We start from the raw sequence: 24,749 nt of genomic DNA, 5'->3' as shown, positions 1-24,749 counted from the left end.
TCTGTCTTGCACATACATTCCTATTGATTCTGACTGCACTTGAAATGAGTGTATATCTGTGTGTGTGTCTTTTTTTATTTCCTCCTAAAAGCTGATCTAATCAGAGGTCCGTGCTGCATTTAGCAGCATTTGGCTCTCTCTGAAATGAGTGGATTATGAACTAGGGAGCCTTTGTGTTGCCAGTTTCTGCCCACCAGGAAGGACTCTGGGTGCTTTGAAGCAGAAGCAAGCGGGAGGTGGGTAGTATTGCAGGTGCATTTCCCTGTGATACCGTTACAGTTTTTTCTGGTGGCTATGAGAAAATGAAATTATTGGGTGCAGCTAACTCCCCATTTTCAGTGGTATACAGGGGATGACTATCAGGGGGCTTTTCGTTTTGTCACTTCAACTATTCTGAAAAGATCTGTGTGGAAATTTCAAAATCTTTAGTCTTGGAAGTCTGCAGCTTATTTGGAAGTCTCCTGTGGAGATTTTGATGTCCTAGCAAAGTGGTGGCTTTATGTGAAGAACAGGCTTATGATGCAAAGCATGAAGTCCAGCATTTTTGAGCTGCAAGGGAAAACAAATGCTTGTAATGGATACCATAAAATTTTCCTCAAAAGAAAGGTGATCTTTGTTTCATTTGAATCAACAACCATATCATCTCCTATATTCCATTATTGACGAGACTGTTAGCTTGGATTAGTCTTCCTGAAGGAAGTGAGGTAACTTTGTAAGGCCATAAGACAGACATATGATTTGATTTAGGAAGGATGTTGTGCCCCTGAGAAGATGCTTGTTTGACACAAAGGTCATATGTTGAGATGAGTTGTTAACATGCAGTTTTGTGCAGGCTATTTAAGGAGCTCATTAAAATGATTTTGCTTCATTGCATCCATGATTTCATTGAAAGTATTAATTGTCTGAAAAGGGGACTTTTTACTGAAAAAAAAAAAAAGAAACTCTGTTTTCCATATGTCACATCCTTTACAAACGCTGCAGATTGGGCATTGAATACTTGGAGACAGTATTACTGTGACTGAGAAGTGCTCTGGAAATTCTAATGCCAGGATTAGCATAAAAAAAAAAAAGTAAAGTTAGTACTTGTAAATAAACTTTTTTTTTGTGTGTTCTTCTGTACACATCCCTATGCCTTCTCTTGGCATATGACCAAAAAGAGAAGTAAATAAAATTGTATTGACCATCAAGTAAAGGAATTTTGAAGTTTACTACAGGTTTATTGATCATGGCTAAATTAGTTATCCTTTTGATCTTAAATTAAGATTACTACTTTTTATATTTCATCTGAGGATTAGAGCAGGGCAGATCTTACACTGGAAAGCTTAACTGCACTTTCTCCACCTTTTGGCATAGTAAGACATTATATACTGTTTTTTGGACCAGTGGTAAAAAATTAGAACACTCAAATGCAATGTTCTCTATTTTCATCAAAGAAAACAGCTTCTGTCCACAAATGACTTATGCTTGTGTATGGAACTGTAGCAGACACTATGTCAATATACAAAAAAGCCTTCTACGAAGAATACGAAAGTGGGTTGTTATCAGGTAAAAAATGGTGGTGGCTGCTCAAGAAGAGCTATTTTTCTCTTTTTTTGGTATGAATTTTCTACTTTACAGATAGTGAGATGGTGCTGAATTGTGATTGTGGGATGTCTTTTAAATTAGTTTAAATATTGAAACAAAAGCTTCACAATTCTGATGATTTGGAAATCCCAATGGATGAAAGGGGAGAATTTTTAGCTATATTAGTTTATGTGATATAGCTAAAATTCTACCTATTATGCACTTGCAATTAAAAAATTTGTGTCTTATACATTCTGTAAGGATTTGGATGGTTGGCTTGTGCAAATGTAACATATGTAACAAACATGCTGCTTTTGAAGATCTTAAAAACATGTTTCACTTCTTTCAGATGTTTAGGGAATCATTGAAGAAAAGCACTATGTTTGAATATCTATTTACAATAGAACTACTGAGCTCAGCTTTTTCTGAGCAAAAATTTTGAGGCCACAATATGTTTCTTTCCAAAACTCAGGAACAGCACTGTGCTGCAAAGAACCTTAAAATGCATTAGGTAATGTATGACTGTCTCCAAGCAGAAGAATTTGTTAACCTGAAGCTAATGTGGCAAATTAATTTTTGGTCATATCCTTTAAGGATCTGTTCAGCTATACTTGATTTATATGAACATTAACAAAAGATTTATGTTACAAAAAGTCAACCCACTTTTGAGTTAGAACAGCTTCATTTTGAACATTGAATAGGATGTTAAGAGAGCACTGTTTGACAGAACCAGCTTTAAAACTATGGAAATACAAGGATTTGACTGCTGTCTGCTTAGCTTGAGATTGATCCTGTGCTGCAGTTTTCTTCTGTGCTGTACCTGGCATTACCATTGGCGCAGTCTTGGCGCCTACATAAATACATTTTGGTTTATTTGTGCAATACCTTAAGTGGTTACGTATTGTTTCACTTTAAGCACTTGTTACTTGTAAAAATGTTTCCATATGATGCTTTAAAAGATGAAGGTAGCAGGAAACACAAGAAATTTTACATCTTGCATTGATTTTAGTCTTGTTGGTCCATGAATAAGGTGGTTCAAGAGCTGATCTTCGCCATTCATACTGCTGTACGAGTTTGGCAGCATTACATTGCTATCAAAAGGCTTACTCAATCACACCAACAAGCAGGAGTTAGATTTAAGCATATGCTTAAGGTGCTGTGGCTTCAGAGGGTTACTTGTTACATCTAGAGTGTGTTCTTTGGTTAGGTTAATAAAATTCCAGATGCTAATTTGCTTGTGATAATGATCCCTGTGCCAGACTAAGGCTTGATCCAAGATTAATTTTGCAAAAAGAAACCCGTTTGACGTTATGTGGTCACTGGGACTGTCAAAACTTTGAATGCTGTTGATGCCTTCTCCAGTGCACTGATTCTTCTATATTACAATACCAACTGCAGATTGGCCCTTAATTAGTGTGGTGGCTTTGTTGAGTGCAGAAGTGAATTAATTGGTTTAGGCAGACAGAGGATTAGGACCTCTCAGATTTATGATCAGTTTGTGCTTTGCCATTGTCCTACTACCCAGTGACAAATCTGGGAGAGAGCTTTTGGGAGAGAAGCTTACAGCAGAGGAAGCACTACAAGGTCTTTTTGTCTAAAGCTAATGGTGTGCTGAATGCCTGAGTAGTGATAGCCAGTCCTGCAATATATCCGTGCAGGAAGGAGCCCACAGCTGCATTTGGGTGTGAGGCACTAATCTGCCATCAAGGAGGCTGAGCTATGTGATACTGAAATTGTGTTAGAGGCATGGCAGTGTGATCTGAGCAAAAGCTGTACCAGGAGGAAGCAGAGACTTGGTCCAGTGTTCCAGATCTTGTATGAGATGTGGAGAACTGAGCAGAGCTCAACAAATTGCTGATCATGGTACCAGCAAAAAGTAGTGATAGTAGCCATTAAGTGCCTATCAGAGAGAGCTAGAAGAAATTGGAGGCTATTTAATTCCTTAGATTAATTAATATAGGGACAGTTTTAGAGAAACAGCAGTAACTGCCTCATTGTTGGTTTCTTTCATAGAGAATACTTTCTGGATTTTGGTTTCATGCAGGTGCAGACTCCCACGTAGTGATATTTATAAATAACAGATTATATGGAAGTGGGACAGAGGCAAATGTAACTTTGGGAAGGGTGTGCAGGGGTAGACTGTTTTTCATGGAAACTTTGATGTGTGGTAATGATGAAGTTGGTAAAGGTGTATAATTACCATAGCTTGCCACAGGTAGCTTGCTGTGCAGCTGGAGAGAAATTGCCTTGATAATGCTTACTGGTTATGGAGGTAGATGTGAGGCTGTTGACTGCATTAGGAGAACTGCCTGTAAATGGAACAGAGTGCAGTCCCAGTCTGCATGCTAGAAGTTTGTCATGAAATGGTGGCAGAGATAAGGAATCAGGCAAGAAGTTGGGAGTGTAAGGCATCTTAGCATATTTGTATTACACATGTGATTTTTTTATTTCATACCGAGGTTGTTGGTAGCACCTATGTGGTTTATGTTTTGTATTTTTCACTTTTCTAGCAGCTAGTTTATAGTTTTTACTACAAACAGGTTACAAAGATAAAATAGAGGAAATTCATTTTTTTTCTAAGCACTAGAAAAATCCATAAGTGATGCAGTTGAGTGGGAGAGAAGGTTGGACACCAGAACTGGGATTGTGATCTGAGCACAGAGCAGGATGAACTTCTGTTGGAGAGTTACTGAATAAATGCCGAGAAACGAGGATAAAGCTGCAGAGACAGTGTGCAGCTAATAACCCATCTCTTTTAGCTGAGCAAGTGGTCAGTGGAGATGAGCTGAATTCTTTGGGAAGTGGCAGAAAAGGCAACATTTTTGTTGATGGAGAAACTTCTAATTATCCCAGTACAACTTTTGATAGTGGAAATGTTCATTGCCAGTATTACTTCACTGCTGGACAAGTTTTCTGGTTAATCTTATGGTCTGAGAGGGAAGTATCCTATAAAGAAGATGGAGAATTGGTTTGAGATTGCAGATAGTTTTGTACAGCAAAGAAAAAACTGCTGCTCTTCCACAAGCTATGTAATTGGTGGTGGGCTGGGAACCTGCTCTGGAGGTGCAGCAAGGCAAAGGACCCATGATTGCTTGTTTGAGGATGGACTTGTGACACTTGTCACTGAAGTAACTCATATTGTGCATTAGATAAATAAAGCTGTACTGAAGTTAAACCACATAATTTTCATCTTATCTTTTTCTTCTGTATCCCAAGCAGTGCTTATAACCTTATCTGGGTAAGCTTGCACTTCACAGGCTTCATCTGGTCCTGCTATTAAGTGCTGTAGTGTTTTTGAACATACTAACAGTGTGCTGACATGTACCAGCCGAGAATATAGCCTTAACTGTTTTCCTTCTGACTAATTGTGATAAGTTTCCATCATGGTTTTATGAAGAAACAAAACCAGTAGTGACTAAGAATCAGAAAGCCATGTCTCAGGGACAATATCGTGATCCTCCAAAGGGCTGTTCTGATCTAGAAGTGGTTGTTCTCTTGTTATTTAGGTATAACTAGCCTGGTATAGGTTTGGTCAGTGCTTCAGCTCAATGAGAGACCTACAGTTGAAAAACTGTTCAATGTATGAGGCTAATGTGCACTCAGTTCCTTAGGGGCCTTCCACAAATTATTCTTAAGGAGAAAAACACTTTTTTACTTCCATGGGTAATAAGTCCAACTGATTTGAATTTATTTTCTCAGTTTAATACTTTCCTACTTTGTCCTCAAATTTAAGCATAATTATTTTTTTACCATGTACTTGAATAGCTTTTTGTACCCTGCGTTATCTGTATCAACATTGCAATTACTTAATCTTGTCAGGGAGTACTTACAATTGTGGTCATGGCCTCATTCAATGGGTAACTGAACAAAAAACTGAATACTTGGATCTGCTGCAAATTGATGTTTAAATCATAGTGTAAAGCACATAGATAAACATTTAGTATTTAATCATCTGTTAAAATGAAATGCATTTTCAATTCTCAGTTGCTTCCTATCAAAATGAAAAGGTAATAAATGTCAAGATTTGATTTCCCATCCCCATCCCTCTTATAAACTGTGTTGGTGGCATCAGTTTTCTAGTAGTGGCATCTTCTTGGGAGCAGGAGGGTCCCACTGGGAAGTTGAGCAAAAGCTTTTGGTAACTGGATTTAAATGGTTAAGGTTTGTGCTGGGTCTCAAAGGTGCTGCCCTACTCTGCACTGTTATTTCATGAATTTTTGTTTCTCCTTCCTCCTCCCCAATTGGGAAACGATGTTTTAGAGGATATTTTAGGAATGATGGGAAGCTATACTTGCAGCATATTCTTTTAGAACATGGTTCTATTTGTGTTTTCCCTCTTTCTCTTTAGCAGGTAATCTAAGCAGAGGAAGGAAAGCAAGCTGCATACTTAAAATATTTAACATTTTTGCTGGGTTTGTTTTGCTTGTTGTTGCAGTCATGATTATTTCTCCTGGGAACTTTTAAATTTGGGAAGCTGATTTTCTAGTTCAGGAAAAGTCAAATATTCCATGATCAATTCCCTGAAAGTTGTATTTTGTGTCCTAAAAATACTTCCAGAAGCAAAGGCCGTGTTTGTCTGCCCAAGTTTAAAGCATGTAGAAGATTACTTGATTACAAAAAAACTATGGGATCCAAGTGTTTGCTCACGTGGTGCCCATCACAGTGAGGGCTCTGTAACTAGAAGGTGGTATATACTTACCATGGTGAAACTGTTGCCTCGTATCTTTCATTGCGTCTTTCTTCCTGACATGACTTTAATTTTCTACATTGCATGGAGTTTTTAAAATTTGATTATTTTACCCTTTAAATTTGCATAAAAGACTAACAGTAACTCTTTTGTTTTGTAGGCGCTAAACCAAATGATCTTCAATTGGTAATATCACTGTTAAGAATGGATGGGGAGGAAAATAAGAAGAGAGATGATGTTGATGAGAGTTTACAAGTTGAGTTGACAGAAGAATCCCCAAGAAATACATCAGGAGAAAATGCTGTATGTGACTCTTCATCTCAGCAGGAAACAAAACTTACATCAGATGAAGTGTTCAGGGACTTTGAAAAGAAAGAAAAAGAAAATGGCACAAACAAAACAGCACTTTCAGAATCAACAAACCTGGATGTTGTTGAAGTAGAGAAACCTGCAAATGTCTCCAGGAAAAGAAAGCTGAGTTCTTCAGAAGACATGAAAGATACTGGAAAGAAATTGCAAAAAGTTTTAGCTGGGGAATCATGTGGTATGTTAGCTGGAGCTGTAAAAAAGGAAGGAGTCGCCAGTTGTCCCGATAGTGACATATTTAATTCAGATATCCTGTGCCTACGTTACAATTTCAGATGTGCTGCTGATGATGCCATATTGAAAATTCACAAGGAAAATAAACATTCACAAGATGTGTCAGTTGCTGTTTCTGATAAATTATATTCTTCAGAAGAAATCAGTGTTGTCTGTACAGCTGGAAACATAGACAAAGACCCTAAAGGCAAAATGAGTGATCAATGTTTACCTTCCTGCTCTGATAAGGAAAAGCATAAACAAGAAAGCCTCTCTAAACCATCCAAAGAGCAAACAGACCCTCACTGTAGTTGCATAGGTGAGTGTAGTTCAAGGTCGCATATGCATGTTAAACGAGATCGTGCGAAATCCAAGATATTTTCTTGTGATCTTTGTGGTTTTCAGAGTGCTGAAGAGAGTCTCCTAAATTCTCATTTCCTTGGCAAGACTCACCTTCGACGCCAAAATCTTGCTGCACGGGGAGGATTTGTACAGATATTGACAAAAAAATCCTTTAAAAACCAACAATCTACTGCAACCAAAGAGAGGAATGTCAGGGCAAAACCTGGGACCAATAAATTAAGGGCAAGAACTGCTGATGCAAAAGAATTAAGTGTTTGCAGTGCACTGAAAGGCTCAAAAGCAAGCTTATCTAAACAAAATGATGGCAGTGAACTTGTTGAAATGATACCATCTTCAAATACTCCCACTGAAAAAACAGATACTATGACAGAAGAAACATCGCTTTCTTCTGGTACAGAAGGAAATTATAAAGTTCAAACTGAAAAACTAGAAGTACCAGGACCATCAGAAAATATTGTGCAGAAAACAGAATCACTTCCAACTACCAAAAAGCTACTTAACAGTTTACACAGGACAAGGAGATTTGATAAACTGAAACACAAAAGAAATGTTTTCTTGTTAAGGTCTTCATTTGGACAGAGTAGGTCTTCTAGATTAAAAAGTCAGGTTAGAAGAAGATACAGATTGTTGGGGAATGGTAAGAGACCCAAATCTGAAACTCGGAGAGTACATGTAAAGCCTATCTCCAGCACAAAGCTTAAACATGGTGAATCAAGCCCTGTGTCACATACAGAACTAGAAACAGATGCTAAAAGTAATTGTAATACTCCTGCAGAAATACAAAATCTTACTGAATATAAGCCAAATACCCCTTCTTCTAGCACTGCAGGTGCTAAAGATTCTGAAGTTAAACTTATTGCTGATGATGGTGCTCTTCATACTTGCATGGATTGTGGTCATGTTTTTCATGACAGAGAAAGTTTGGAAACTCATATTGCAGAGCTTCATACAAAAAGGATCCAGTTTCATTGTCAGATGTGTAGCTATTCCTCTGGAGTCAGGGAAGACATGAAGCAACACTGTCAGGAGAGTAAACACCAGATGGGTGGTTGTAGCTTTAATTGTCAGCTCTGTTCATTTACCAGCTTGAATGTGGACAGCCTTCAAAGCCATATGAGTGAAGTGCACAAAATGTCCCATAGTTGTCCAGCTTGCATTCTTTTTTTTCAATTGGAAGAAGAGCTGATAAATCATCAAAAACATGAGAAACATGATGGTTCATTATTTCAGCAAGCTACTCCATTGAGTAACAGTGATCAGACCTTGCAAGTGGTACCTCACAGTGACTCAGTATCGAACAATAGCCAAAGACTTGCAAAGGAAATGGAAGTGTCAATGCAAGAAAAAACACCAGACTCTTCCTTCATAAATCATAGAAATGAACTAAAGCATTCTGTTCTGAATAAAACCCAATTTCAATGTAAAAAGTGTTTTTATAAGACAAGATCTTCAACAGTTCTTACAAGGCACATAAAACTCCGACATGCTCAAGAGTATCACTTCCTTTGCAAAGCATGTAATCTCTACTCACTGAGTAAGGAAGGAATGGAGAAACATATCAAAAGAAGCAAGCATCTTGAAAATGCCAGGAAAAACAACATTGGACTACGTTTTGAGGAATGTATTGTGAAGGTTTGCGTTGGTATTGGCGGCATTAAATCAGTAGTGGATACTTCCATTGCTGGGAGTGGAAGTACAGAGTTGGATAAAGAAATTATAGATGTTTCATCCTCTTCTGTGGAAAACATATCGAGAAATAAGGAATTTGTTCTACTTGAGCAAAGGATTGGTGAAAATGAATTGGTTTTAGCTGATGCATCCAGAGGAGGGAAACCTAAAGGTACTATTTCTAGGACATGTACCCATTGTGGCCTTTTGGCCTCCAGTGTTACGAATTTGACTGTTCACATCAGGCGAAAGCACAGTCATCAGTACAGCTATTTGTGTAAGGTTTGCAATTACTACACTGTCACCAAAGGAGATATGGAACGTCACTGTGCAACCAAAAAACACAAAAGCCGTGTTGAAATAGAAGGATGTGGAAAACAGAACTCGGAGATCATTGTTAGCCCTGAAGGAGGCAATTTTGAATCCATGAGCAAGAAGATTAACAGCCCCATGACTGCCTTGCCTGAACATGTTGAGGATGGTGGCCCGTCATCAGATTTGGAAAATTCTGTCTTAGACAATCAGGAAGTTGAGCGAGGAGATGCTGAGATAAAAGCTGCAAATGCCAGTAAGCTACCAGATATGCAGCCTGGTAGGAATTCACTGAATATAAACCAACATGTGTTGCTGGAACCAGCGAGGGTTGCTCAAGACTGTGACCCAAGCTTCCAGAGGAGAGCCATGGGTGCAAACGACAACAAGTGTGTACACTGCAGCTTCATTGCTCATTCTGCTGCTTCTTTAGAGCTGCATGTGAAGCGAAAACATACCAAACAATTTGAATACTACTGCATGGCTTGTGACTACTATGCTGTTACTCGCAGAGAGATGATAAGGCATGCAGCAACAGAGAAACACAAAATTAGAAGAGAATCTTATGTTTGTTCTTCTTCTGGGGAGGAAGCAAATGCAGCAAGTATCACTAAAGAAGATGGTGCTGCTTTGCTTCAAGAGGAGCACCATTGCAGTGCAGGAGAATCAAAATCTAATTTAGATGAAACAAAGTGTGTCAATGATGCATCAGAAAGTGATCATATGAATAAAAGCTTTACTGAGTGTACTGCCTTAAATGAAAATACATCTCCAGGAATCTCTAGAGATGTCAATTCCCAAAATGCAGTAGGACATGAACTTGATAAGGAGTCTACAAATGGAGGAGAAAACCCTTTTTGTGGAGGATTCCAGGAAACTCCTCAGAAAGATAAAGTTGTTGAACTTGTCAAGGAAGTATCAGTTAAAGAAACAGGTACTTGTGAGGTGCAGAAAAGTAAGCATGGTCAGGAGCTGCTCAGTTCAAATGATGACTGCACTGTGGAAAATCAAAATAGATCAAGCCACACAAACTGCAATTCAGAAAAAGATGTGGAGAGCTTGGAAGAAAGTAGTGAAAACATAGAAGCAGAGTGTAGAGACAAAGACAGTCTCAAAAAAAAATCACTGAAGAAAAATAACCCACTTATGCTAAGTCTTCCAGAAACAAGTAGTGCAGTAGAGCAATCAAATTTTGCTGGAAACACTGGAGAAGCAGTGCAAAATAGACATAGTTTAGATGGTAACAGAAGTTTCAGAGAGGATCCTACTGGGGAGGAGGAAGAAGCCCTTATGGAAGCACAACGTGAAGCTGAAGTAACTATAAATAACAATGTTTGGGAGGCAGATGGCTCAACAGCTGAGGGCACGCAAGAAAGTAGTAATGAGGCTTTAGGAACAGTTATCAGTGCTGATGATAAAGGAAAGGCAATGCAAAATGTTGGCAAGTTTGATTCTTCTATAGTGAGGTTAAAAAGTCATCAAGATGGGGAGGCCACTGACCATTCTGCAGAAGGACAGATGTCAGGGGCAGTGAAAGCTAGTGAGCTCACAGTGGCAACAGACACTTCAAGTGGTGGGAAAAAGAAGAAGTCAGAAGGAATTTCCCTTGGGGAATCGACACGTATTCGCTGCGATGACTGTGGTTTTCTAGCAGATGGTTTGAGCGGGCTAAATGTTCACATAGCCATGAAACATCCTTCAAAAGAAAAGCATTTTCATTGCTTACTCTGTGGAAAATCATTTTACACAGAAAGCAACCTTCACCAGCACTTGGCCAGTGCTGGGCACATGCGAAATGAACAGGCGAGCGTGGAGGAGCTGCCTGAAGGAGGCGCAACCTTTAAGTGTTTGAAGTGCACGGAGCCCTTCGATTCAGAGCAGAGCTTGTTTCTCCACATCAAAGAGCAGCATGAAGAGCTGCTGCGGGAAGTCAATAAATACATTGTTGAAGACACTGAGCAGATAAACAGGGAGAGGGAAGAGAACCAAGGCAATGTCTGCAAGTATTGTGGGAAGATGTGTAGAAGTAGCAATTCCATGGCCTTCCTAGCTCACATCCGTACCCACACAGGTATGGAAACGCTGTCGTTGCAATTGGTCTCTTTCAAACAGTGAATTATACCATTGGTCTTTTTCTGCTTGTTAAGCCCTTTTATATTTCTTAGGAACTGGCATTTTTATCACCTGATAAGCCCCTGGTGAAATTCAAAGTTATCTAAAAGAGTATGAAAATACAGTGATCAAAGGGCAGAAAATGTAAGAACATTTCAAGTACAGTCACCCTTCTGCTTTTTGTTTCATATAGAGAGATTTTCTTCCTTTTAATCTAAATTGTAACCATTCATTGGTTCTTAAATAATGAAGCAGTGGTGGTTTGAGAGATGAATTAGCTGTTCTTTCTAACTTTTTCTTCCGTGCAGTTGTTTATTATCCAAATTGTTTATTTCATTTCTATTAAGTGAAACTTTCAGCATTACATAATGCTTCAGAATAGACATTTGATATTACATCACTCCTAAATAAATACCAATAAGAAACAACAAGAGGTTTTGGTAGAAATAAGTTATAGCAGTTGGAATTGGTCAGCCTTTTTGGAAGGTGGTATGCAGTGGTGATGTGTTGCACAGGGATGTAGCATCTGATTTAGTTTCTGTGCTGATCACACTTTAAATTCATTTTTATGTTTAATTTTAAGTGGAAAATTTAAAAACATTTCTGTAGAAAAATGCATAAGCTGCAGTTCTAAATTTATGTAAAAATTCACTGCGATGTTTCTATAAACCTGCCATACATTCTTTATTTTAAATAGACAGCTTTTCTAAATCACTGAGCTCTGCTTAGACAAGTGGTGTCTCCATGGTTGAATTTATGAGTGGATTTGAATAATAAATTCACATTTCAATGAACATATTTTCATTAAAACTGTAAGGTTTATTTTACTGTACTTTTAAATAATGGCTTATTATGGAAGCTATAGTTTAAATTCATGCAGTATTTGAAACTTAGTGCATGGTTACAAGGAAGAGAACAAAAAGGTAGCAAAAAGAAGCATAAAAGAATGGTAATTCCTGGCATAATCCTAAAATAGTTTTGTAAGTTTTTTTTTTATGAAAAGGCAAGGGCGTGACTGGACAACAAATCCTAAAAATTAATCTTGGGGAACAGAGACATTGTATTTCAAACCTTTCAAAGTATTTTACTATAACTGCAGCATTCATGTATACCAATAACTCACATACTTAATACTTTCAGCATTACTTCTGTCCTGTCAATAGCCTAGTTATCTGTACTGCTTCAGCTAATATCCAACTTGGAATGCAGTGTTAAGTCTTTAGAGGGACGCTCATGTTCACATGGTCAGAACAGCTGTATAAGCCCTTAATATGCCCTCTTACGGCAGATAAAACTGAATAAAACTAAGGGGGAGGATGCTAATGGAGCTCTCTTTAGAATTCTTTATGCAACTGTCTGGTCAAGACATGTTGCTTATAATTGATGTGTCCATTACTTGAATTCTCTTGTAATTATAGTCAATAAGTCTTGTAAATGTGTTAAAGCTCACTAAAAGCATACAAATTCAAGAACAGAGTAAGGCTAATAATTTAAAATAATCAATGTAGGCATTTCAGCACTTAATTTCCCTTGTGTGTTGATAGCTGATCATTCTTAATCCATTAAGATTTATTTAGTCGTTTACAATGCAAAATAGGTTTGCACTGGTCACTTGTGCCATTTGAAAATGTCCACCAGGTTAAGTGCAGAATGTAGTCCATTAGTCTTCCTTGACTATATGTATTAATTGCATTTAAAATCAAGTTAATGTGGATGTGAAAGTGAGGTAACTATCAATATATGACAAAGCAACCCTACTTACATAAGTTACATCATTGATTGTAACATTTAGTAAAAGTTAGTGTACTTTTTAACATCTTGTGTGTAGGTCTTATCATGGAGTATATTTTTACTGTGCCTTTGGATAGCACTAAATATGCAAAGCAAAGTGAAAGAATACATTTAATTTTGCAAGTCATTTTTTGGTGCAGAAGTATAGAAGGGTTACAGAACAGAGTTTTATCTGCCCTCTTTCTCACTGCAACTTTAAATGAAATGGTTTTCTTACGCTTTGCTCATTCACATAAATAGTAATGTGGAGACTTTTATTAATACTTAATGGGAAGAAGGCTTTCTCTTCCAATCTGTATTTTCCTGTTTGTGGTTCTCTTTTTATAGAACCTTTTCTTCCTATCTGTATCACAGTGGATGCAGTTTAATAACAAACAAATAGGTTTAGGTGATTTCGAGCGGTGGCAGAAGGAAATGACCTACTGCACCAACGGTATGGACACTTCTTGTAACATTGGTGTGGCAAAGTCCACCATTTCCAGCTTCTGACCTATCCAGGGGTAACAACAGGGGCATAAAAGCACAGCCACACATTGTCCCATTTATTGTTCTGATTATATGCTTTCAAAAAGTCTTTCATCAGCATCTGGGTGTGCATAAATAGGCTTATATACATGTGTATGTATGTGTAACCATCACCAACTCCTTTCCTTTTTTTTTAATTGAGTAATCAGTGATGATTTGAGGTGGTGGAGGGAAGGGAAAGTTGCATAAAGATACAACTAATAATTTCCATTAATAGAAAAATAATGTTTCAAAATACCACTAAGTAATGTAGGAGATTTTCACATTGCAAATGAAAGGAAAGCATTGCTACAGAGGACCTAACAAGTAAATCCGTCACATGTTGACAAGTGAAAATGAGGAAGTGTAAAGAAAAATAAAGGGAGTAGTAGAGGTGGAAGACTTTTTAGTTTGCAATTGATGGAGGTCCCATAAACTTAATTAACAATCAGCATCTGAGGAAAAATCACCTGCAACCGCATCATCTTTGTTTCCTTTCTGATCAGACTTCTCAGTTAGTAGCAGTTATGCCCAATGCTAGTATGCTCCCCATGTCCTAAACCTCAGAGGAAATGATATGATGACATTTCATGTGGTTCTGCCCACTTTGTATTGGGCCTGAGCTAGGAGCACAGCAATACCTGCAGGTGATGTTGCCTTTGGCTGGCCTAAAGCTGCGACAGTGAATTTTTTCTTGTAGCTTTGGGTCTTTATTGTCCTAATGTAAAGCAAGGATGACGGACTCAGATATTTTTTTACAAAACAGTAGAATGGTTTATGTCTGCTTGACCTGAACTCTTAAATTTAGTCTTATTTTCAGTTTGGTGTGGTGGTGTTGGTTTTAGTTTGTTTGTTTTGTTGTTGTTGTTCTGGTTTTGTTTTGTTTTGTTGTTTGGTTGGTTTGGTGTTCCCCCAGTTGTTAAGAGCCTTGTTGTTTCCTGCTACCATCAGAAAATGTACATTTGTTTTCCATGCCATAACTAGTGGGTGAAGTAGTTTTGTGGATTTTTTGACTTTTTTTGGCTTTTTTTTAAAGTCATTTGGTTAAAAGGATGATATAGTGAAAGCATTTTTCTCTTTTTTTCTGAGAACTTAAAGCCAAATGTGAATCCAGTAGTATCACAGTTTAAAACAGCGTTAGAGAACCACTGAAGTTGGTGATTAAGTATGGCTAAGGAATGGTTAAATGTTTTACATTGTTTCAGACAGTTTTATGGCAAATACAATTTTTTTTTCTACTGTTAATTTAAATCGTAGTATAATGTCTTCATTTTTTAGTAAAAGATTTTGGGTTTTCCATCCAAGAACATACTGGAACAAATTTGGCACCAGCAACCTAAAAGGGAGATACGCTGCTTTTGTTTCAGGTGATAAGTACCGACTGGAGCCTGCCAGCACTTGAATTTTCATGGAGTTTAAATGGAGATGTTAACAGATATTCAGCTCTGGATCTGAGAAAAAAAAAATCAAAAGCCCTCAAGGCCTCAGTGATTTTTGGATGAGAGCAGTCAACAGAATAATACATTTCTGTATTGTCAGCACACTGTAGTCACGATTGGTCTGAACTCGAGTTCTTCACAAAGGAGTCATGTAAATGGAAAACAGCAAAGGTCTTGTATGGAAGCCCTGTGGGACACCTGCAGTAACAGAATGAGGAACGAATTTACAATTTAATCAGTAGGAGAGAAACTAAGGGAACATAGGATAGAATCCACATGGTATTTGAATTCTATGAGAAAAAAGAGCAGTATAAACACCAACAGATTAAAAAAAAAATCGTCTTCACCTGTCGCCTTGTTGTTATTAATTGTCCAGCTAAAGATCACAAGTTAAAACATCAACTTTTTTGGTGGTCTTTTACTGCAAATATAAGGTTTTATTTTTTATTTGCTCTGGTCTCTTTGTAGAATGCAATGTTGATTTGAAATGTCACCAAATTAATGATTAATTCAGTTTTATCAGGATCATTTAAATAAACTGGGTTTTTTTCAGTGTGATGGATAGAATGTGATTGCTTTGAGCTGCAGTCTGAACCTGCTTTTGACATTTAAGCATATAAAGCTGACTAGATATAACCATTGAGGTGCTAAATATATTTTACATCTACTTCCAACAGAAGAAATGGAAGTATTAAGAGATCTGGCTTCATTGTCATTGAACTGTGAAATATTCAACCTTGTCTGCCTGTGCTTAGTACTGTTGACTTTTTTATTTCAGTTAGAAGATTAAAATTAAATGCTTCATTTTTCGTTAGCTTTTGGGAATTAAATTGAAATTTAAGACTCTAAATTTTTTTACTAAGATCCTCAGTTTCACCAGTGGATTCTTGGAGGATATTCTATTTTCAAGGGCAAAGTAAAAAGGTTCATTGATCAAGTATGATATAATGCAACATTTTTCTTATCAGAGCTCTTTATGTATATTTATTGAAGATTATATATTTCATATTATGCTTAACTGTATTGGAAGAAGTACTTCACAAAACATATACTAAACATAATATGGAGACTCTGACCATATTGTACTTTCTTTTAACTGCAATTCTCTGATTTTGATTTATTGATTTAAGGATTTAGTGGTCAGAAAATTGGAAAGTGCTTCTAGAATGATGTTGCTGCGTAATAACTTGGGGACATGTGGCAAATTTAACTATGTCAGTAAAAAAGATACTTTTTCCATCTTGAGAGATAATCACTGTTAATTAAGATAGGCAAATAATTTGACTTTTTGCTGAACTGATGTGGTACAAGAAATAGATTGATACTTTTTCCTTGGAGAAATAATTTCAGAGTTCTTTGGTCTGCAGCAGACATTTAATATTAAAGTTTGTTCTTGAAATAAATAATAGCCAAAATGTCAATACTTCTGGTTTGCAGAATAATCATAAATTCTTGACCATAAAACAGTCATAAAGGCATAATATTTTATCCACTGTATATTCATACATTGCATGCCATTACAATAGCTAGGTGATGAATCATTTGCTGTGTGTGACAGAACAAATCTGAAATACCAATGCTAATGTGAAATCTGTTCAAAGTTGGAAGACTTGTAATATTATTTTACTTTAAAAATATTTGGTAAAAAAGAGAATGTTTTGCATTTTAAACCAATACCAGTCCACTTTAAGACCATTACCTGAGTTTCAGCATCTGGCCATTGGGAAAGGCATAGGACAACTTTTGCCATCTTTTTGAAATGTCATCTACCTATTGTATTTTCTGCTCATTTTAATATATTTCTTGGATTTTAATGACAAGAAAAAGACCAGATTTAAAGTTAAGAGAGTGTTTTATGTGATCTTGAATTGAGGAACCTGTAATTAGTAATGTATAGAATATACTGTCTGTGTCCTGGGAGTTATAAATTTATGTACAAGACACTTTTTTTATTAGGCAAAAATCTCAAACAGGTTAAATGTGGGATAGGTTTTAAAAAGGTTATTTTTCCTCTGGAATTTTTATTTCTTTAACCATGGGTGATATTTTATTCTAATTCAACTCATATCTTATGCTAAATTTTACTTAGGATCAAAGCCATTCAAGTGCAAGATATGCCACTTTGCAACAGCTCAGCTTGGAGATGCCAGAAACCATGTCAAGAGGCACCTTGGGATGAGGGAATACAAGTGTCATGTCTGTGGGTGAGTAAATTGAAACAGTCTCCACCATGGTTAACCAGGAGAAGAGCACAGAATATGCATTGTTTCAGAATTGAAAACTGTGATGTGAGCAAGAGTGGCTAAAATTATGCATGCATATCCTCCTTTCCATTGTTATGGTAAATTCCTTAAATACAGTTATGACATTCTTTTCCCACTTCTAATCCTGCACTGAAGATGAGCAATTTTATGGGCTACAAGGTCAATTTGAACCTGTAATCTGTAAATTGACTAAATTATAGGATGTTCATTCACATTGCCAGGGAGAACTGTAAATTCCATTTAAAGACATAAAAAATATATAATATAGACTTTACTGTGTGGGGTTTTTTCTTTTGCTATACTGTTATAATTTTAGTACCATTAACAGATTTCGGGACTCCATTAGGGTTTTCATTCTTTATGAAAACAAAACAGAAGACAGATTTTTCAAACAAACGGATCTAAAATATTGCAGGCAAAAGACTTTTAAAATAAATTGAAGTCTTTTATGTGTGCTTGTGTTCCTGTTTGTTACCCAAAAAAATCTTGGTTTTCTTTTACCAATCGTTATTTCCTTAGAAGGATCGTTCATAATGTTTAATTGTCCTTCAAATGTGTTGCATTTAATAGGAGGCATTGAGACTCCTTAATGCAAAACTAATTAATTTAGCAGAAATGTTTAAAAGGTTTTAAAATGCCATGGCATATATGGTACATCATAGGACATTCAAAGTTGGATTTTAATACCCTAGTTCTGATTAAAAATATATTTTAATGTTATTATGCTGAAGAAATTAACTAATATATGCATCATATAAAAACATTTTATGCAAACCTATGTAACCTGCTGTAGCAGTCTTATGGCTAATGTGTAGAAGAGCACAGGTTCAATTAGATGGTGCCGTGCACACATGCAAGGTGTGGTGTGATGCTGGGGATAGTATTCATCAGGAGGAGGTTTTTCAGCCTTAGTGTACCAATCTGCTGCAGGACAAAGTGAGTTACACATTTTAGAAGACAAGTGAATCTTCAGCTGAAGACACAGCCGAGTGATTTTCACTGATATCTCTCTGTTTTTCTAATAATTTTGCATGTGGCATTATGAGATGCTTTGGATGAGTTTACTCACTGAAGAAAATTAATTGCTGACTTCTTGAAATAAGAAATAAAAATGTATGAGCCCAATTCTTTAGTCCACTGTATATCAGTAGTAGAATAACTTGTGCTACTCCTTATTTTGAAGCATAGTTAAAAACAATGTGGTAGGGTGTTTTATATTGTTTTAAAAACCTTATTTGATGTCTCTGCTTTATCAATTGCCAAGAACTTCACATGGAAGATAGCTAAAAACTACAAATCCACAGAAATGTTTAGCAAAGGCTAAGTGCTCTTCCTTAGAAGTTGTCCTCAAACTTTACATTGGTTGTTTGTTCAATTCCCCTTTAACTTAAACTGAAAAATCATCATATTATTTAAATATTTCATAGCGAGAGGAAAAGTAAAAAAAAAATCAAACCAGCAAATACGGTATCTTTTACAAAAAAAAAGAAGAAAATTTAAATTATTAGGATTTGGCATAGTGCCTCATTTTTTCAAAAACTCATTCTATCACTTCAGGATTGACATGTCTGACAGAACCTGTCTCAGAAATTGCACAACTCTGAGCTGGGATTCACAATAGTTATGGAAGAGAGAGAGAGCTCAAAACATGTATGAATGATTTAAACTTTGGATTGAAATGGTAGTCACTTCCCTAAGCTGATTGCTTACTCTGTGTTGCTGACATGTCATACCTGGTAGCCAGGCAGGTACTTATTTTCCATTTTTGTGTATTTTTAATTTGCATCAACAACATGGAGCTGTGCTATTTAGATATGGCAAAACAATCGGTGAAGAGACATACACCACAATACCCCATGCTTACAAAAATCTGATTTATATGCCTGTTTAAATAATCATCACATTTCACTTAATGTGCCCCAAAAATGTATTTTAACAATCATGTACTAGCACTGATTTATTTGGAAAAGCCATTTTTGCACTGTAGCTAACAATCCTAAAGAATTGATCAGGATTTGAAGGAGGAATGACCAGAGCAGTTTAAACCGTAGTCCATATAATGAATATGCCATCTTATATGTAGAAGAGGAGAAAAAAAGTGTTAATAGCCTGTGCTGTATTTGTGCTCTTTTAATTGAAAGGACTGGGTAGTTTGTTGGTTAAAAAAATAAAGTAGCAATATAAAAAAGGATAAAATTGCTAGGATTGGCTATCGGATTAGTGGCACCATAGAGCATTGGTACATTAACACCACTGACAATGTCAATTCATTATCATTGATGGCTAAATAATCTTAGAAATGCTCAGTGGACCTATTAGTTCCTGAACATAAGCAGCTCATGCTGCATTTCTTCATTAGCTTTAATTGCTATAAATTTTACCTTTTTAAAAATCATGCTTTAAAAGGTGAAGTGATCTTTCAGGAACATTAACTCTGTAATTTTGTCACAAACAGAAGGTCCTGCACTATGTTTTCTTTTCTACCGTAGTTAATATTCTATCCTCTGACTTTTAGATTCTCAGTAATAAGCCCTCTGCTAGTTGTGAGGATAAATTGTGTTTCAAAAGCTTTTGAATCTGCTTGGGCACTTTTTAAAGGTGAAATGTCAGTGCAACATCATGGTGTGGTCTCAAAATACCATGTTTTTTAAAGACAAATGATTTCAAAATTTTGGTCTTAAAAAAAGGCAAAAGAAAAAAAAAAGCAAAAAGCATATTTTTGGTATTGTTTTAGGATGGTTTTGCCGTGTCTCAGTTTTCCAGATGATCCTCATATTTACATGCTACAAAGTACACAATATATAATTCAGCTAGTTGTTGAAAAAGGCAGTAATTTTGCTGTGTTGTTTTATTTTTTTTAATTGAAGTTCAGGGTTTGCTTTTCTTCAGCTGCACAGCAGAAACTACGTGACACGGAAATTGGACACCGCTAATGTTTTAACGTTTGGAATAAACCGTCTGCTACTCATTGCCTTATCGCAGATGTGGGTTAATTGTTTTCTTTTCCATACCCATGGCTGTAAAATATATGCCATTATTTCAGGGGAAACATCTATTTTCTGTGTGACTTTCTCTCATTTTTGAAAGTCTGACTCTGAAATTGGCTGATACTCTGGGATAGGCGAACAAATCTTGGTTGCCCAGCATTTAAAATTTTTGTTTCATTCGCATGGCGAAATGCTGTGAAAAGGCTTATCATGCACTTTTTAAATTTTGTCCCTTAGGTAGGATATGAAAAATGCATTGTTGTGCAATTGAGATTTTGAACAGAATTTATAGGCAATGTTTGATTTAAAAACATGTCTATTATTCCTTTGCTTTTTCTTCCCTTTGCTTTTAGAAACAGAATTTTGGGGTATGTAGTTACATGTTTCAAGTAAGAGTGGCTGCTTCCTTCTTTTTTTTTCCTCTCTCCTTTATGACCACTTAAAAATTGATTGAAGAAGATGGGTATAAGGTAGGTTTGGATTGTTAGGAAAATGTTCAGTATTTAAAATGTGCACGTAAACATTTTTTGCTACCTTCCTACAGATTGAAAGGGCAATTTTAGCAATGCCTTTATTATGTTTATTACACATATAGTATTTAATGTACAGTAGTCAAGTGTTTTGAGAACAAAAGTAAGCCTTTTTAGAGCCAAAGGAATTTGGAGGGGGGTCAAACAGACTATATTTTTTTCTGTATTTTGCTGGAGTAGTTATGTCTTGAAGTTTTTTTATATGGTGTTTTGGTTTTTTGTTGTCGTTTGTTTTTGTTGTTTTGTTTGTTTAGGGTTTTTTACTTTGTTTTAGTCTTTTGGTGGCTGGAGGTATTAATCTTTATTTCCTTGTGCTCCTTAGTTCTCTATTTGCTTTAAAACTCCTTTTCTCAATTAATTCCTGAGATATCATAGGATGTTCTGATAAATATTTTGCTAAAGTCAGTTATTTCTTAAAGTCTCAAATAAATAAGATTTGGGGACAGTTATAGTGTCCCAAGCATGGAAATAATCTCACTTCTGCTGCTGTTGTTAATGCTAAGAGTAATTCAGAGATTTGTATGAAGTTCAGTATTTTAATGACACTGGTTGCTTGGAGAATGTCTAAACAAAACTATTCACCTGTATCGAGCATAGTGACTAATAGATCTTTGTTCTTGATAGATAAGGATGTGCTTTGACCAGCTGCATTAAAAAAAAAATAAATAAAAAATTGGCTGTACTCCTGTTTGTTGTTTCTAAAAAATCTTCTAGATTTTCAGATATTTTAACTGATAACTATTCATACAGGCTACTTTTAGTGAAAAGCTGCTCATAAGATTGCCTTTAGTGAGCAAAAAAAACCTATTAGTAAATTTATTGGTAGGAGCAGGAAAAACCTTATCTTTTCAAGGATGCCTTAACGTACTGTACTGTAAATTAATTATTTATACTTGTGCAGTTTGGTAAATCTTAAATAGAAAGTTGCTACTCTAGTAAAACTATTTTTGTGTGATATTACCTAGTTTTTGTGCATTAGAAGGGATCTCTGTGTAGATGATTATAATGTCACTTTCTGACCTTTGCAGCTTGAATAATTGTAAATCATTGCTTCATAACGTGTCAGAGAATGTCTGTACTAGGGAATTAAATGGCAGAATATAATAGACCAAATTATTGCCTGTCATGTTTTCAACAACACAGTTAGTATTTGAGTTACACTTAATCATTACGTGCATTAGCAACTTCATTGGAATCCAGCTTCAGGCTGAGCATGAAATACATTACATTATTTAAACCTCTAATGGTAGAAGTCATTTATTTGTGTTGAAGTGTACAACATGCAGAGTTTCATAAAGCAAGGAACACTTGAGAGCTTAATTTATCCAAATCAAAGTCTAAATGCAGATAAACACAAGTGGCAAAAATTAGTAATTTTTATAGTCTGGAAATATTTAAAAATACATGGTTGTGGGTAATTGTAGGCAGCAGGAATAAATTAAAATCACTATTTTTAGTCAGCTCTGAGAATTAAAACTTTTATATCTAAATAATCAAATGCATCATGAAATTGCATTTTTGAACGAACAATTAATTATACACATCATGTCTACAGATGTGTCCAAACAAAAAATGTATGTTTGGTGCAGCTATTTAGATCAGAGATAATTGCATGTGAAGTGCCTGTTCCAGATCCACCTATTCTTAGTTTCTCTATCTGCATTTTGCTATTTGGTCTTATCATATAGTTGTGTCAACGTTTATTTCAGTAAAGAAAAATGAGGTGAACCTACATAACAGTTTTCCAAACTTGCATATGCTTTAAAAAAATTAACAAGAAAATGATAGAAAAATGTATGAAGTTAAGTAACATATGTGTTATGTTATCTTGCCAATTTTTTGTTCAGCTGTCTTGTCATTTTAGATTTGCAAGCCTCACCTTCAGTACATAGTCTCTCTTTTTACTATTTAAGAAAACTATTTGATGTGGAAGCAATTTACTTTTGTTCAGAAAAGCTCCCAGCACCTTTAAACAACTGGTACAGATCCCAGGATGTGTTGTGCAAGACTCTCCTGGCCTGGAAGTCTGCCATGGAGTTTGCAGGAGTTGGCTGGTAGGAGACTTCTGTACAGGCAGTAGAAGGACTCTTCTGTTTGGGACTGCTGTAACAAATGACACAGAACAATCAAGACCAGCTTTCCCCCTTAATAAAATGTGTTTTTAGCAATTTGTATGCTAAATGGGATTATAATAATGATTTAGTTGTGCTTGCTGAAGAGAGATGGAATATAAGGGACATACTTACATTGTATGTTGTATTTGGAGATACAAAGAGCTGCGAATAGTCCAATTCAATGCACTTCCAAATGACAGCTATTGAGATGCACAGAGGTGTGGCACCTGTAACTACTGCTGTTACAGACATGCATTTTTAATATTTTACTTAAACGCTTCTACTAAGCCATTGGCATCTCACTCTGAACACGTCCTCTGGCAGGCAGGGTGGATTGGAGCCCTTTCTGAGTGTGCAGGCATTGTGACTAATGGAAATAGTCTGATGGTGCAAACTCTGGTGTTTAACACTTAGTGCTAAGACAAGCAGAAGTCCTAAAGTTCAGTATCCCTACTGAAAAAGGGACTTCTGTCCTTATCATCATGGTTTACAAGGGTTGGCCCAAAGGTTGGGAAAGATACTGTTAAAAAATACCATCAGCTGGTGGAAGGAGGTGGCAAAAAAGTTAACTTTGTTTTGGTAACCATGAGAAGAAGGGGTATGAGAATTGTTGGTGTCGTTAGTTGGTAGTGACAGGGAGAGAGGTTTGCTTGCTTAAAATTGTGGTTGGGTTGTTTTATCACTAGGCTGAGGTAGCATGGTTTGGATTTATATCCAGAATTCAGAAGGCTTGTATTTGTTTCATTTTTCCTTTTAATCTTTCGTGTGTAGGAATTGCATCAAGCTCCTAATTCAGCCATGATTTTCCTTGCTGCTTTTAACAACTTTACTTTGAAATTTAGAGGAAAAATAATTGACCCTAATCTTAATCAGTGAATTTTGCTTCCCTAGTACTAGAGGGTTTGGTAACCAAATCGGGATGTTATCCAAAAAGGGACAAAAGAGATTCTGAATTATGTTTTATACCTTTAACTGTAAGTTGTTGGAATGCCCTCAGTTTTAACCAAAATGAATCTCTAAGACTTGACTGCCAAATCAATCTCTTGAGGCATCTTGGATTTTTTTTCTGTCCATTTTTACTTGCCTCAAATGTATTACTGTAACATAGCTTCTCCAGTGGTTACTGGTCAATTCATTGGAACACCCCAGAATCTCAGAGGATGTGGTGTGCAGTGCATCCAAATCTTCTTTCACATTTAAATTGTCTGAAAACAGACTTAACTTTGGTTTTCTTTCCAGTGATTTTTCCTCCTGTTTGCACTGTAATGACTGGAAATTGGTTTGCTGGGTTCAGTGGAAGCAGAATCAAACCGATAGATTTTAAGCACTTCAGGGCAATTAATCTTACTTTCTGTGTTTATTACAACCCTGGGCACCTTCTTGAGACTCAGCGATTAGTTTACTAGGGTAGAACTGGTTTCTCTAGGAAATTTGTGTCCTGGTATATTAATGTTTCAGGTATCATCAAATCTGAACGGTAGCAATCAAAAGTGCTGACCAGCTTCTGATGTAGTTTTAGTCTTTCTGGCTGTGGTGTGTTGTCTTTCATCCTGTTTTTCTTCCTGTAATTCACACTCACGTTAACCAGACAGATTATAGTAGTTACACTCCACACAGATGGAGAGAGAAAGCAAAATCTCTCTTTATGGCCTAAAGCCAAGGTAAATGCATGTCACAAATCTTTTGAACTGTGATGTGATTGTCAGCTGTCCCAGCATTGTGGTAGGTGTTTTGAATACAACAGACTTGCAAACAACCGATGGCGGCAGCAGAAGAAACTAGGTTGCCATCCCTGATAGCACCATTTCTCTAGCTTACCATGCTTAAAAATGGTAT

The 24,749-nt window shown here is 36.3% G+C and overlaps 1 protein-coding gene across 1 annotated transcript in view; it reads left to right on the top strand.

The window, feature by feature from the left end:
- ZNF407 (zinc finger protein 407) overlaps positions 1–24,749 on the top strand; it is a 343,275-nt gene that overhangs the window by 25,959 nt on the left and 292,567 nt on the right. Inside the window, 2 exon segments of the mRNA XM_038126471.1 lie at positions 6,411–11,243; positions 17,108–17,222. Coding sequence (XP_037982399.1) covers positions 6,411–11,243; positions 17,108–17,222 — 4,948 coding nt within the window.

This window comes from Motacilla alba, chromosome 2, assembly GCF_015832195.1.
Source record: "Motacilla alba alba isolate MOTALB_02 chromosome 2, Motacilla_alba_V1.0_pri, whole genome shotgun sequence".
NCBI lineage: Eukaryota > Metazoa > Chordata > Aves > Passeriformes > Motacillidae > Motacilla > Motacilla alba.
Note: the sequence above shows the minus strand (reverse complement) of the source record. Positions and strands in the feature narration are given on the sequence as shown.